The sequence below is a fragment of the Egretta garzetta genome, unplaced genomic scaffold, assembly GCF_000687185.1.
Source record: "Egretta garzetta isolate BGI_Z169 unplaced genomic scaffold, ASM68718v1 scaffold292, whole genome shotgun sequence".
NCBI lineage: Eukaryota > Metazoa > Chordata > Aves > Pelecaniformes > Ardeidae > Egretta > Egretta garzetta.
The window spans coordinates 1,907,647-1,922,736 of NW_009258789.1; the positions used below are offsets into that span (position 1 = coordinate 1,907,647).

The 15,090-nt window shown below is 38.9% G+C and overlaps 2 protein-coding genes across 2 annotated transcripts in view; one reads left to right on the forward strand and one right to left on the reverse strand.

Annotated features, from left to right (window-relative positions):
• The window catches only part of KNOP1 (lysine rich nucleolar protein 1), an 11,741-nt gene extending 1,667 nt beyond the window's left edge, over positions 1-10,074 (forward strand). Inside the window, exons 2-6 of the mRNA XM_035889231.1 lie at positions 270-336; positions 829-2,245; positions 5,807-5,875; positions 6,341-6,418; positions 8,698-10,074. Of these exons, the coding sequence (XP_035745124.1) occupies positions 270-336; positions 829-2,245; positions 5,807-5,875; positions 6,341-6,418; positions 8,698-9,009 (1,943 nt within the window). The 3' untranslated portion in view covers positions 9,010-10,074. The remainder of the gene's footprint in view (positions 1-269; positions 337-828; positions 2,246-5,806; positions 5,876-6,340; positions 6,419-8,697) is intronic.
• Positions 10,075-11,727: 1,653 nt separating this feature from the next.
• VPS35L (VPS35 endosomal protein sorting factor like) overlaps positions 11,728-15,090 on the reverse strand; it is a 59,698-nt gene continuing 56,335 nt past the window's right edge. Inside the window, 2 exon segments of the mRNA XM_009649562.2 lie at positions 11,728-12,467; positions 13,025-13,171. Of these exon segments, the coding sequence (XP_009647857.2) occupies positions 12,369-12,467; positions 13,025-13,171 (246 nt within the window). The 3' untranslated portion in view covers positions 11,728-12,368.

Below are 15,090 nucleotides of genomic sequence, written 5' to 3' on the forward strand. Positions count from 1 at the left end.
GGTCTGGGGCCGGCGCAGGCGCCGGCGGGCTCCATCCGAAAGCTCTGCCAGGCGTGCGGGTCACAAGGTGTAGGATGATATGGCATCCTTAGATATTTTCTTTAAAGGGTTTTGACAGGGTGCCGTACAAGAGGGACTTAAAGAAATCCTATGGATTAGTTATTAGTTAAAAGATGGGAAATCGAGTAGGGATAAACAGGTTTCTCGGCAAAGACAGGGAGTGTCACCAGGTGGGTCCCAAAGGCTTCTCTGCTGTAACCTGCTCGTAGGCATAGATGTCCCGAGAAAGGAAACGGATAGCAAGGACGAGAAATCCCAAACAGAAGCAAATTCGAGGTAATGACTAAAGTGCCTTAGAAGGATCTGGTAATGCTAAGTGGGCAATAAAGTGAAATTTGGTGTTAAATTAAGTGAAAAGTCATACATATGTGGAAAGCCACCCTAACTATACTTATTTATGTATAAAGTATAGTTAGTTATATATATGCTTGGTCATTTAGGAAGGATTTTTAGAGGGTAGATATTTCTGTAAAAATGTCATGCTCAGCAGTTGTCAAAAAGACAAATAGAAAGTTACAAATTAACTAGGACAGCAGTAAAGAACAAGACAAAAAAATCACCCCTTCACCACTCCAGGAGACTGTACCTTCAGTGCTGCATGCAGTTCTCGTTCCCTCCCATCACAGAAAGCAGACACTGAAATGGGAAGAAGTGCGCCGGGGACAATGAGAGATACGGAGTGGTTTCAGAATAAAGGAAGGCCAAATAGACTAGGACTTGTGTCATCTTGTTGAAATGGTGCGCTAATGTCTTAATTTCATTTTTTAGAATGATAAAAAAGAAAAAGAGAAAAGTTCATGAGGAACCTGTACAGAAGAAGAAAAAGGTGAAAAGTAGCAAGAGCCAGACTATCGCTAAAATTGAGAAAGGTGTTCAAACTGTCATTAAAACTGAGGATGATGACCAGCTTGAGACAAAAACAAAGGTAAGGAAAAAGGACGATTTAAAAGAAGATGAATGTTTAGACCAATTAGAACTGAAGAAGAAGAAGAAGAAGAAAAACAAGAAAGAGAGAGTTGGCTCTGAATTACTGAAAGAAGCACATTCAGAAAGCCTTGTGAATGTAGAAGGCCATCTGGATTCAGAACCTCAAGAAGAATCAGAGGAACAAATTAAAATTCTCAAGAAGAAGAAAAAAAAAGTCCAATGTCATTCATCCTTCTCATTGGAGAATAATCAGAGTAGTGATACAGAGTTTTCAAATCATCATACAGATGGTACTAAGGAAAATGAATTTGCTTTTAAAAAAAGCACAAAGAACACTGCTTTGAATTTGGAACTGGGTGGTGAAGTAACTAAGAAAAAAAAAAAGAAAGGCGTTTTTTCTTTAGCATTAGAAGACATCCGGGACAGTGAACATAAACAGTCTGAAAAAGTTCGTAAAAAACCACACAAACACTTTTCACAAGAAAAAGCTTTTACTGGTGAAAACCATGGAACAGATATTATCCAGGATGATGGGGAGAGTTATGTGAGAGGAAAGAAGAGGAAGAAAAAGAAAGATAAGTCCGACTCCTTTTTACCACTAGCAGATAATCAAGACAACATCTATGGAGTTCCTGATAGCCCCATTGCATTAAGTGACTTCAGAAAAAGGCAAAGAAAGACTTTCCGGGAAATTACACTGACAAACAGAGAGGAAGAGGACATTACTGAAAACTCTGGAAGTAGCAGGGAGACCAAGAGGAAGAAGAAGAGAAGCAAAGATGTTTCCTCCTTAACATGTGAAGATGATCGAGACTGCAGTCACAGAGTTCCTGATAAGCATCTCCCTGCACAGCAAGAAGATGAGTCTGAGGAAGAAGAGCCTTCTGGAAAAAAATGCAGGAAGAGTATCAAGGATAATAATGAAGTAATCAAGAAGAAAAAGAAAAAGAAGATTGAGAAAGAGGAGGAGGAAACAACATATTCAAAAGTTTCTTTAAATGATGACAGTGCATCTAAAAGCCAAGCAGTAACACTACTAGAAAGCAATAAAAATAATGAAGAGTGTGAGATGAAGCCAGCTGCATGTGTCACAGGGGGTGCTGTAGATAGGCTGTTATGCAGTAGTAATCATATGCTCTGTGACAGAAAAAGGAAAAAAAGAAAAAAAGTGCCACAGGACTCTGCTGAAGAACCAGGTTCAAAAGCAAATGCAAAAAAGAAAAAGATCAAAAGAGAAGACATGGGAAATGAGGCACTGGTAAGTTGTAAAGAAGAGGGTATCTTTGCACCCTCCTGCTAAGGAATTGGAAGCTTTTTAGGTAGACAGTTCCCTGTTTTGCAGGCTCTTCTGCCTGGCCAGACCCTTAGGTTACCTGTAGGTCAGTAGGGGCCTCCTCTTGAGTTTTGAGAAGTAGGATCAGCTGATCTATTGATGTCAGCATATAATAGTTGTGAAACACGGTAAAGTATTTTTTAATGCCTACTGCTGTAGTATCTAGTGTTTCCTGTAAACCAGGATCTTAATACCATGTTATTTAAGTTGAGCAGGTTGGTAACACTGGCAGCATGAGTGCATATAACTGCATGTGTTAAGATTTTTCCTCAAGGTTTTGCTGCTGGAATTGCATAGTGTTAGGAACAAGGGTGAAATTTAGCCCAGACCTGTTGTTTGGACTTGGACAAAACTTCAGAGAAAATCCTAAGTGTAGACTAGGCCTAGAGCATTGATGCATAAATTGTGATGGAAAAATACTAGAGAGCAATCTAAACACAAATTCTTAATTTAAAAAATATGCGAGAAAATAAATAGATATCAGAGCTGTATAAATTATAACTGAAGGTAACAAATTGTATCCAGTCTGACTGTTAAAGGAAATCCCATCCCAGAGTCTTGCAGTACTGCCATTTCTGAGGCAAAACAAACATGGAGAGGAGCAGATGAAAGATTTGAAATACAGAGGTTTCTTCTTTGATTTCTTTTTTTTTTTTCAAAAATTAGACTATTAAACTCCGGGTTTATTGCTTTAACTTTTTTTAGCTGATTAGGGTCATATTTTAAAGAAATTTGTGCCTAAAGTTAGTACCTACGTGCCTGACCTCTGTTGTTATCATTGGAAATTAAGCTGCGAGATGCTTAGAAATTCAGTAGGTATCTACCTGTATTTTTAGCTGCTTAAACAACTTTGAAAACAGCTCATTGCAAGACATTAGAAACTTGTTTTTATTTTCATAGGTAATGGGAAACTGCATTCCAGTTGTTTTTTATCAAGAACTTTGAATGCTTGGCTTGTTTAAAAGTCAAGCACTAGTTAATTAAGCATCATTGAAGATTTTTGTAAACTAGGGATAGAGCGGGCCATAGTGCTAGCTGCCTCTCAAGCACAATTCATGGTGTACTTTGCTTTGCTACGCTCTCATATATGCAGTTTCTTCATGTTATTTGGAAACCTAGAAGCTTTCTGGGGGGTCTAGTGCTAATAATTAAATACAGATTTATATAAGCAGGTTCTTCAGCCTTCACGGAGACCCAGATACAGGCTTTTTCCACAAAGGTTTGTGTTGGGAGTGTGTATGCTCATCAGTTGTTAAGGTGAGCAGATATTTGGGGCTTTTTACTTGGGTTTCTCCTTTTGACCTTTCAAAGGACAAGGTGGTTTTATTGCTGGGATATATTTTCTAAATTGACATTTCCTTTTTGAGACTGGTGGACAATATTTGGATTCTTGCAGCCACTCATATTCTGTGGAGGCAAGATAAGCCTAATGATGACAAATAAACTTGCCTGACCAATTACAGTGGAGAACACAGCAAATACCTTGCAAACAATTGAGAAGGATGTAGGGTGATACATGTTCTGTTTCTCATATTCAGCTCTGTCCTTTAATAATAAAAAGTACTTCAGAGAAATTCTCAAGATTGAGAAGTCTGGGTAAATCAGTTCTAGAGAAATCTAGTTCGTGCCAGGCCAAAAGACCCTGCTGTAATAAATGGTTGATAAACTGTGCCATAGTCCGGAACCATTTTCTAGTGTTACACACACTGCTGCATGCCTTTGAAAAATCCTCTGTTGGGCTTGTGCAGCAAGCAAAAGAGTAATTTTCTAAAGACAGTGTGGAGTGATACCCACTTGATATCAATGATTGGTATTTTTCCCATTGGATGCCATTACAGTCAACTTGGGCAGAGTGAGGACTCAGTTTACTTCTTTGAAATTGTTTGCCTGCAAATAGCATAATCCTACCACACGTGAGCGTGCTTCACTTCCATGAAGATGGGGGAAGATGAGCACACCTCCAGAGGGGGTAATGTAATGGTAATTTTTGCCATGCAGTAGCCTTCAGCCAGTCAGCAACGTGCTGTGAATTAGGAGGGATGGGGGTTCAGCCTTCTTCCTCCCATGTCTACCACTTAACCTTCCAGCTACAAAAAAAAAATGTTGCAGAATCCTGTCACAACAGTTTTCCTGCTTGTTTCAATAGATGTGAAAAGACAGTACCAGGCCATCTAGAAGTAAATTGGTGTTTTTTTTGGTTTTTGGTTTTTTCTTTTCATCCAAGAGAATGAGCTGTCCTTATTACACAGTGTTCTCACATTTTTAATGGTGCATGTACTCGTGTGTGTGTGTGTGAAATCAATGTATAAAAGGTAGCTTTGGAAAATGAAGTAAATTATTCATGGCTTTAAATAAAACTGTAAACCCTCAAAAAAGTAACAGCAGCTTCTGCTGACAGAAGTATTACAAATCTTTTCCTTGTCTTAGTGTTCCCTGTCTATTTCATGCTTGGATTATTATGTTCGCTGTATTAATAGATCTTCCCTTTGGCCACCCTTACCAGGTTGGTCTAAAGCTTATGGCTCTAATTTACCACTATCCTGGACTTATTACTTATCCTGTTACACTGGATGCCCAAAAATCCTTATTACGTATTTGGAAAAGAAAGGCTGAGGGCAATGATCTAGAAATGCCAGTCAAGGGGAGCAAAAGCTGCTGAAGGGTTGCACTTTGTGGAAGAGTCATCAGTATCTGACTGCTTGTGGACACTGCCACTGATTTACCTCCTGCCATCCTGCCCATCCATTCCTACCATAGCTGCTCTGTCTCTTCACATCAGCTCCCTGTTCCTCACTCTCAAATGTGGAACTAACGGGCTGTTTGCTGCCACTGTAGGAGAGGTTTTATGTACGTGTCAGGCCTCTTCTCGTGCTCTCTCCAGACTGGGAGCTCCTTGGAGACATCATCTACTCTGCATCTGTAAAAACAGAGCACAATGCAGCTGCTTCTTGATTTATTTTTTTTTTTCGTTTGGTTGTTTTTTTTAAGTGACTAGTGGGATCAGCATGCCTCAAGCTTGTCCTGTACCTTCAGAGGGGCCATTGTCTTACTACTATTTTTTAAATGTCTTTTTTCTTTTTTTTTTCTTTTACTCTTTCTATCCCTCATTGCAAGTATAAATTTTAACTTTTATGAAATTATTTCATCTGAAATGACCCTGCCTGCAAATGTTATTGTATGTGCCAGTGACGTTGGCAGGTCCATTTTAATGTTTGTTTTTAAAAAAAAAAAAAATCCCTTATCTTGTTCGTTAAAAAAGGGTAATATCTCCTCAAATTTCTGTTGTGCAAGCCTTGGGGAGAAAGTCTCTCCAAAGAAATGTATGTCTTTAATTGGCATTTCCAGCTTAGATCTGACTTTCTTCTTGTCCCAAAATAGTACTACTGTATTGCTTAGTGTTTTTACTGCTTTTGTGGTCAGAGCTGTGTAATTCCAATTAACCAGAATGGATAAAAATACTCATACAAGCTTTTTCCTGTTTTACAGGAACATGTGGGTGATGTAACTATTGTTCAGGAAAAAAAAGGAAACTGTGATGAAGTTAACATAGACAAGGTATGCTTTGTCTTAACTGTGTAAGATTTAAAGCAAGTCAGCATTTAAATTTGTAACAGAAAAACCTGCTTGGTTGCTTGTCTGTGCCAAGATTTCCTTTAAATAGAGCTCTGCTTAAATTGTGCTTTACCTTCCATGGGTTAAGTCCAATATGTATAGCTCCAGCCTAAGTAGCTTATTAGGTTACAGGTTTCTTTGCCTCTCATCAATGTTGGCGGTTTCAGTGTAGCTGTTACCTGCAGTTAGAAGATTAAACATATCTGATACAGCGAAATATTCATTTAAAATACTAGAAGAATCATAGTTCTCAAGTTTAGTGTCTAAAAGGATCACATGCAACTTTCTAACCTTGCAAAATTCTGAAGATAACTATTTTATTCTCCTTTTATCTTTTCACTGTGATTAAATTAACTGTCATTTAACACACAGAAGATAGTGTCTTGTGCTGTTTTTTCTGCATGCTAGGTGAGGCGGCAGGCTCTGCAAGAAGAAATCGATAGAGAATCTGGCAAAACTAAGGTTTTCAGTCCCAAAGTGGAACGGGTATGTATGAATTTAGACCTTGATCTGATGGAAATGCTGCGTCCCAGAGCAAGTTCCTGAAAAAAACCACTGCACACTTTTTTTTTTATGTGGCTCAGGTAGCTGGCTTGGCACAACAGTCTTCCTTCTGACTGTAAATTTAAGGTCATGCTATGGAACAAGTTAGTACAATCTCAAGAGAGTCTGGGAGCTGACCAGTGAAGTCCACCAGCAGTTGGCATTGTACAGAGCTCTGATTCCCATCATAAGTCCTCAAAAGCAGCATTTTCTCTGGTTCCTCTGGAGAATGAGCCACGACAAATTGCTACAGAAGCATTTTCTGCTTACTGTGAAATATAAATAATTCTAGGCTATGGATATAGCAATCACTGAATTGTATCTGAATTGTTATCTGGAAGACTTTGCAGACATTCAGAAACAGGGATGCACATGGAAAGGTAAAAGGGATAACAACTGGTAACACACGTGTGTGATATTTACAGTCAGTCCTCTCCTAACTTCTACATCTCTCCTCCACCTCTCTGAAAGACAATTCTTTGTTCTTTGCTTTAGCATCCTACTCAGCCTGCCTCCTGAGGGTTTTACAGTAAGGTAGTGGGAACTTGCAGTAGGGTTCCACAGGGGTAATAAGAATCAGAAGGAGAGAAAGCTTTGTTAGTAATTCAGGATTCTTAGTTGTTTTGCAAGAATGCCAGTATGCCTAGAAAGCTGGAATATACCTCAAACAAATGCCAGAAACAACTCCTGTAGGTTTTTACATAGTGGGAGGCAGACTGCAATAGTTCTGGAACTGCAAACTATCTAATAGTCTCTGAAGTCACTGAGAAAAATGACATCCTTGGCAGGGCATTTCAGTTCTTTGGTGCTGATCCGTCTCTGTTCAGTAGTATGCAGAAGAGTAGAAGCTATTCATCAGCTTCACACAGAGTGAGCTGGAAATGCTGCAGCAAGAGCTGTGTGTAGTGCCTGCCAGCAATTCACTTAAAAAAAAATTACAGGGTTTGACAAGCCATAATTATTTTTGCATCTGTGCAGATGTCTCCCATTCCAAAGGGAGGACATACATATATATATATATGTGTGTGTGTGTGTGTGTGTATGTGTGCATGCGACTGTGTCACAGACCTGGGCTTATACTGCAACTTGCCTTTGAGCAAGGTAAAAATACTAAAGTAGTATGGATAGCTTTCTTTTAATAGCAGGTATTATGGCCTGTGGTAGTGAATGATATTCCAGCCTTGCAATTTTTTTAACTTAAAAAACCTGCTACAGCTTGCCTGCAATATTGTGTAGCATGCTGTGCGTCATGTTGGCTGTCTAGTGGAGAATGACTGTTTTATGCAAGCTACAACTGTTCGGTTGGAAGGATTTCAGGCTTACATAAACACACCACTAAATTCACATTTTTTTCCTTTGATGTAGCCAGCAAATCTATTTAATTAATGATCAAACATTCTTCCATTTACTATCACCCCCAATTTTAAAGAAAAAATTGTGAGTAGCAGTCCTGCCAAAAATTTATAAATGATTGCATAGCTCCTAGCTCTAGCTCGGGAGTCAAATAAGATTCTTAGATAATGAAGCCTGTTCTTAGGTAAGCCAAAAGTTCATAAACTTTGTAAATCATATGATGTATTTTGGGTTATCCACAAATGGCTGAATTCTGATTTTACTTGGACATTACTTATATTCTCAGAAGGGAGCCAGAAGAAAAATCCTGAAGGAGTTAACTAGGTCAAAGAATACAGTGAAAGGCAGAGTTAAGGAATGGCAAGCTGCGAGGGAGGGGAGGCTTGAAGAGTTCCTGTTGGATAAGGGTGTACCCTCAGTTTTTGCTGAAAACAGCTACCTAACTAGGCAGTAGGAAAATGAAAAGATAACTGTATCAAATGACAGAGTGAAACAGAAAGAGCATTAAACTGATGGTTGTCTTAGAAATGATTAGGCAATGTCTGGCTCTTTGAGCTAGGCAAATATTACCCAGAGATCAGAAAAGTCAAGATTCCTAAAGACAGAAGGAAAGGAGATTCTGAAAGTGCATTAAACCCTGTCTCCAGGTTAAATGGACTGAAATGTTAATGAAGATGCACTCATGCAGGTTATGTCATTCTCCTATCACATCCTTTGAGAGGTACTACCTGTGGAATGACTGCTTCTCAGCCTTGTCAACCCTACCAGGTTTTCGTAGCTGTTTCTGTTCTCACGGTACACAGCCAGAAATTAACTTCCTTTGTCTTGGTATTATTTAATTTTAGTATTAACCTTGTTTTGCTTCACAGGATACAAAGTTTGGCCAGTGGAGTACAGCTGCTTTTCAAAGTTCTGAGGAAGAAATGAAGTTTTTTAGACTGATGGGTGGCTTTAAAAAGGGCTCTGTGCCTATCCAAAATCTCTCTGCAACTACAAACAAACCGAACATGGCTTTAAACAGGGAAGGGGAGGAGAAGTTACAGCAGGCTCTGAAGATGGAATTTGATAAAGCAGTGGACTTGAAGCAACACAGAGGAATTGGTCTTGGATTTCAACCTGCTGCCAACAAAAAAGTATACATAGACAAATATACATCTAGATCTATAAAATTTGAAGATTAAAACTCTGAATTAATGAATCAAAATTCAGGCAAATTTCTTTTCATTTTCCACATCTTTTTACTTGAAATAAAATACAAAATGCTTAAGAAATTTGATTTATGAGGCACTTTTAGTACAATTTTTCAACTGCATACACCAGATTATGTGGAGCTGGTTCTCACTTCAGCTAAATAGTAAGTTTTTGAAACCTTTACAATGTCTTCTACAAGGCAAGAGACAGCCTCCTTCAAAGATTGAAGATACGTGGGCAATGCCTGCAAAAAGTTGAAACTTCTAACCTTTGGATTTTTAGATGACTTGCACTTTCATGGGCTTTTTAATAACAGTACAAAATATGAGACCGCATTTGTGTATGTTGTGTTCAGAATTCAAGGGTCTAAAGCAGTCTATCAGTGTCTTGCTTGAAGTGACAAAAAAAGACTGAAAAACTGTCATGTATTTTATTATTGGCTGTGCCACTGGTTAGGGGAGACAGTGGTGTTAAGTTTTAGTGTATCTCTGGTTCTTAAGCAGAACAAGGTGACCATCTCTTATGTCCATGCCTGCTGTGGTGTAATAGTTGCTGACTTGCAGGGGAACCCCAGCCCCCCCAGAATTAGGTTACTACTCTACTAGCCCAGCTCATGGTTTTTCTGCCAAATTACCTATCCTTTGTGGTAAGATCATGCCAACTGAACTAGTGATTTTCTTGCTCTTTTAAGGCAACCTCACTTTCCACAATAGTCTTTTCCAGTGGACCACTCTACCTGAAAGCAGCTGCCTCCAGCAGAAAATACATTTAACAAAAGAGTAGTTGGTTCCAATGCATTTTGGGCACCTCCTCAGGAGAAGTGAAAATTATGCAGAGGCTCCAGCTTAAGGGTTTGCCATGAATCCATTCCCATATCTGGGAAGAGGTCTGACCCCTCCAGGGTCTGAACTTGTCTGAGGAAAGCATCTCCTTTAAAGTGTCATTTAAAACCACCATGACCTCAGGGTGAGCCTGTTTTGCACCAGTGCTCTCAAAAGCTCAGTGACTGGCTTCAGCTGGCCCTTCTAGGCTTCAGCTGTTGCTTTACTTAAATTCAGGTAATGGAGGTTCTGTTTTCTGATTTAAGATAAATGCTGAATTCAGGCCCTCAGCTACTTGCCTGGCAAAAAAAAAAAAAAAAGTAAAGGAACAGGTAGGAAAACATCAACTAGTCACTTTATTTAGGAGAGGGACAGTGTGTTCAGCTTTCTGATGCAGAGGCAGTCTTGGATGGCTAGTGATCGGTCTTGCTCTGCCACTGAGGAAGATGCTAAAGGCAATACCAGTCCTAGCCTTGCCTTTGGATAAGGACTCATTTTCCCATCTAGAACTGCATAATGTATACCAGGGTGTTTCTTGACTATGGCTTTGTGGATGGCCTGGCACCTTGCTCTTGATAACACTGTGCACATGAAAACGTAGTTTGAAAAATAACACATACCTGGAGAAAAAGCTGTCAGCTTTTTTCATGCAGTCAAACTTGGTCTGGCCTATATATTTGCTATATACAGAAGAAAGAGGAGGTCTATAATAAGTAGAGTGCTTTACCTAAAATTAATTTTGCTCTAACATGGAAGTAAGCCAAAAGCAGTTTATTATGTGTTAGCTAGATGTTTAGAGTTTGCTCCTGATAATTAACCAGAGCCTTCTGCCTGTCATTGAGCTATTTTTGCACTAATAAAAGCAGTAGTAAAAGAGTTGAAAGCATTTCTCATGGCGGTCTCGCATCAATAAAGAAACCAAAGTTATATGGTGCTCAAAAGACAACAGGCAAAAATTGGTGCCTGTATGGGGAAGAGAACAGTTGGGACATTTGTAAGCCTGACATAAGTTTCCATATTACAGAATCTGGAAGAACTCCACTGTGGGTTTAGAGCAGCACATTTGCCCCTGGAGGGCAATTTCTGCCATACCACAGCTGCTTACTTAGTGTGACCCGCTTGGTGGTTTACAGGGCTCAGAGTTTAATCCCACTTACCCAGTTTGTGATTTATGTTTCCAAGCCCAACAGGAAGAATCATCTACGTGTTGTTGAGAGTTGTTTTGTGCAGCTGCAGCAAGAAGGAAGGCTAAATTAAAGTGGGACATGATAACGTGCAGTACTATAATTTCATTATCTACATGCACTTTATACAGAATTATTTAAGAAAAGTCAGTATAATTAAAATAGTTAGGTAGTAAAAATTGGAAAGGTTCTGTGTCAATTTGATAACACTTCATCATTGTTTTGTATTCCTGCAATTTCACTCAGCTTACATATAGTCTGTACCAGGACCAAAGGGTCCTAGTTCAGTTCTTTACAGCCTTAACACAAAATAAATACTTTAGATCTACCCTGCTTCAGTAACCACTGAGGAGATGAAAAACACGCAACATGAATGGTTTCATAATTTGGGTGGCATCAAATATATGGTTCTAGCAAAACTGATTACTTGTTTAGCCCTAAGAAAATAGAACATTTTTGCGCAAAAATACATCTTAATATCCATATAGGGATTTAGCTCATTAAAATACTTACCACTAAGCAAAAGCAGCAATAGATGCAAGGTCTCAACATGGTTCCTTACTGTGGGACAGAAGTGCTGAGAATGAAATTCATTAGGTGTAATAGCAGTACATGTAACTAAATTCCACAAGGGTAAGGTGATAAATTTGTATACGCAAAGAAACTCCCCCAGAACAAACAGATGAACTGCAAATTGTTTTATTCAGTGATACAGTGTACTTTGCGAATATAGAGTACTTTGCATACATTTCCACTTTCAGACAGCACTTAAAAGATGCCTTCCATTTTACAAAACACCACTGAACTAAAATGAAAGCATAAACATGTCTGTGAAAATGTATTGTACAAATTAGAACAGTAACACCTCGGCCATTTTTCTCTTTTACTGGAACTGACCAAACAAATGTTGGCAGCATCCCAAAGCAGAAAGACGACTTAGTAGGATTATTGTATTGAAATGCTGCTTTCTACAAGGAGAAAGACTATTCTGCAAGTGGGATGAAGTTTGGAGGCTGTGAATTGATCCATGCAGATTATCTACTTCCTTCATTGTTAAAAATGACAACAGATTAAATTTTGAAAGGCTTTTGTAACCATACAGGTTCAAAATACCCTTTACTGAATCTAAATCAGCATTTAAAGTAAGAATATAGTGGTAAAACTGGAAACAAATTCAGGTTAAATTATTGCACTCAGAACAGTTTTACCTGTGTCCAAGTAAATCTGTCACACTAAGTAAAATAAAAATACACTGAACTCCTCCAGTCAAAATCTAGATCAGTGATTTTTGGCCTTGGCTACGTGCTCTCTTGTACAGATGACTCCTTGGAAAAGAGGCATTCATCAGGTCCTGGACTGCAGAGGAAGCCGAAGGGCCAAGTCTGTGAAGTGACTCATTTCAGGTTGTTTGCTTCGCCTCTTGATGTATTCCAGCGTTTTCACCTGGGTATGAAAAGAAAGATATTTTGAGATTTTTAGTGTCTTTATCTTTTCTCATTTCACAGGCCATCATTTAATCTACTTGGAGGTGTTTTAATAGACACTGTTATGATTTTCCCTATATTTCACTGGCTACACAAGCACTAGCATTTCTTACTCCAGAGCTCATTATCATGTATATCTTTCTTAAAGGTTCTAGAGTGCCCACCACGCAGTTCCTCCACTAAATAAAAATACTGTATTGTAAATAAAACCTACTGTAAGGTAGTTTTCTGTACTGAAAAAAAGTTATAGCACCCAACATTTCCAGGTTCCTTAATGCATGAAATAGATTTAAAAGTGCAAGAAAGATGGAGACCATCTGAAATAAGAGAAGCTGCTTATTCATTAAGAAGCATTCAAAAAATGAGGTTTTTTCTTTTAAGCTCATTTAGTTTTAAGAGAGCAACCTGTAAAGAGATTAGGTTTATTCAGATCAAGAAAATGTTACCTTTTCCCAAATGAGGAGTTGAAAAAGATCTTAAGAACCAAAATTTCTCTGCATTCTCTCTTTTCCTTACCATAGTCTTGGTGTCAGCAAAGCCATGTTTCTGAGCAAGATTCCAGAGATTGACTGAAAGCTGGTTTAGTTTGTTGTTTCGTAGATCCCCATGAGCTAGAATAGTGTTAAAGAAGTAGATTGCCAACTGACTCTGCCGCTTTAGGGTCTATAATGAAAGAGAGTAATTCCTGTATTACCATACAGTCATCCCAAAACATCCAGCATAATCTTGCTGGGTTCTCTGAACTCTTAGAAGTGCAAGGGGCAGATACTTGTTCTGTAATACACAGCAGTAATTACAGACACACAAATACGGTCATAGTTTCCATGTACCATTCAAAATGCAACAAGTAGTGACAGTCATGGAACAACCTACATTGCTGTAAATAAAATAATTACACAATACTCCTACATCTCATACCACTTTGGTGGAGCACAGTATGTAGCTCTGAGACATTTTTAACTCAAGACTCCCTCAGTTGCACAGAAATCACCCTCCCACCAACCAGCCTTCCATTTACATCACCATAGCTATATATTTTTTTAGACACACCACTATCAGAAATCTAGATTAATGCAACTTCAGGCTTTTTCCAGCAGTCTACCTACTTTAATTTATTTAACCAAAGATGGTTTTTTTCCTGCTATTCTTTCACTGAAACTTTGGTGATACTAGCACATTTGCAGCTACTTTCCCTAAAATTGCTGAGGAGGGACTTTGAGGAGGACCCCTGCTTCATGGTAATCTACCATGGAGGAGCACTGTGCCCTTCAGCCCCTATGGAGGAGTTCTGGGGCACAGACAGTCCTGCACTAAGCTTACAGGGTGCTACCACCCTGATTTGGGGTGAGTGGGAAACCAAATTAAAATGTTATTGCAGATTCTGCCTATAGTTACAGAATCAGTTTTAAAAGACTAAAAAGACGAATTATTCCTGGATGCATCTGAGACGTAGTATTTGGTTATACTGCTTTGCTGCAACTATCCTTTGTTTTTTGCTCAAGGAAGACCACTGATAAAAGCATAGAATCACAGAATTGGTTAGGTTGGGAAAGACCTTTAAGGTAAGTCCAACCGTTAACCTAACCCTGCCATCCCACCACTAAACCAAGCTCCATCTTACACAGAAACCACAGCAGCAGAGTAGTAGTTAAAAAAAAACCTGTCAGCTGAGCACCTTGATTAATGAACATAATACTTCACTTCAGCCCTCTCAGTTCAATACATGCTAGGGTAGCTAATATACAGCGTTCAGATACAAAGTCACAGATCTCTCCAACTTCTGTGCTCCTGACATGATACCAATGCAGCCATGCAGCCTCTGTCTTTTCCCTAAGGGACTAAAAGTAAATTAATTTCCCTTCTCACTGCCAGCAGAAGAAAGGTCAGATGCTATTAATCAAAGAAAGAGCACACGCTGAGCTATCAGTCCTCTGGATAAATACGGAAAAGGAGAAAGCCATGCTATTAAAGACTTGGCTAACTAGAAAAAAAGGACACAGCATGCCCCAAACTAGAAGCACCAGACTGCTAGTGAATGTATGTATGTGACCCACACAATAGATTTGTACATGCAGAATAAATCTGGCACATCAGAAACTGTGTGCACGCGCACATGCACGCATATGCAATGCCTAGAGCTGCTCAAGGCCTCAGAAGTTCTCTAAACACTAAATTAATTACATGAAACTACTAAGACAACAGCTCTTTCTGTAATAGTTATCTACATTAGCAATTTCCATCCCAATAGCTCCAAAACCTGTTTATAGGCTAAAACTACAACCATCGTTTGGGAGCATTGAACTGTACCACTATCAGATAAAGAAATGCAAATGATCAGTCTAGTCCAGTAGCATTAACACAAAGAACAGAATTACAACTCAAAAAAAACAATAAACGGGAAAGCAGTTAGGCTTAAATATTACTGTAGTATTTCTCTTGTAGGACTAACATCCTTCAGGGGAAGACAGATACAGGGTACAGCCAGCTACTCCATGTTTTGCAACATTATTCACAAGGCATCCTGCCATACCACCATGTATCCTGGATTAACAAAATAACCTGTATTACCTATAATTTTTTCC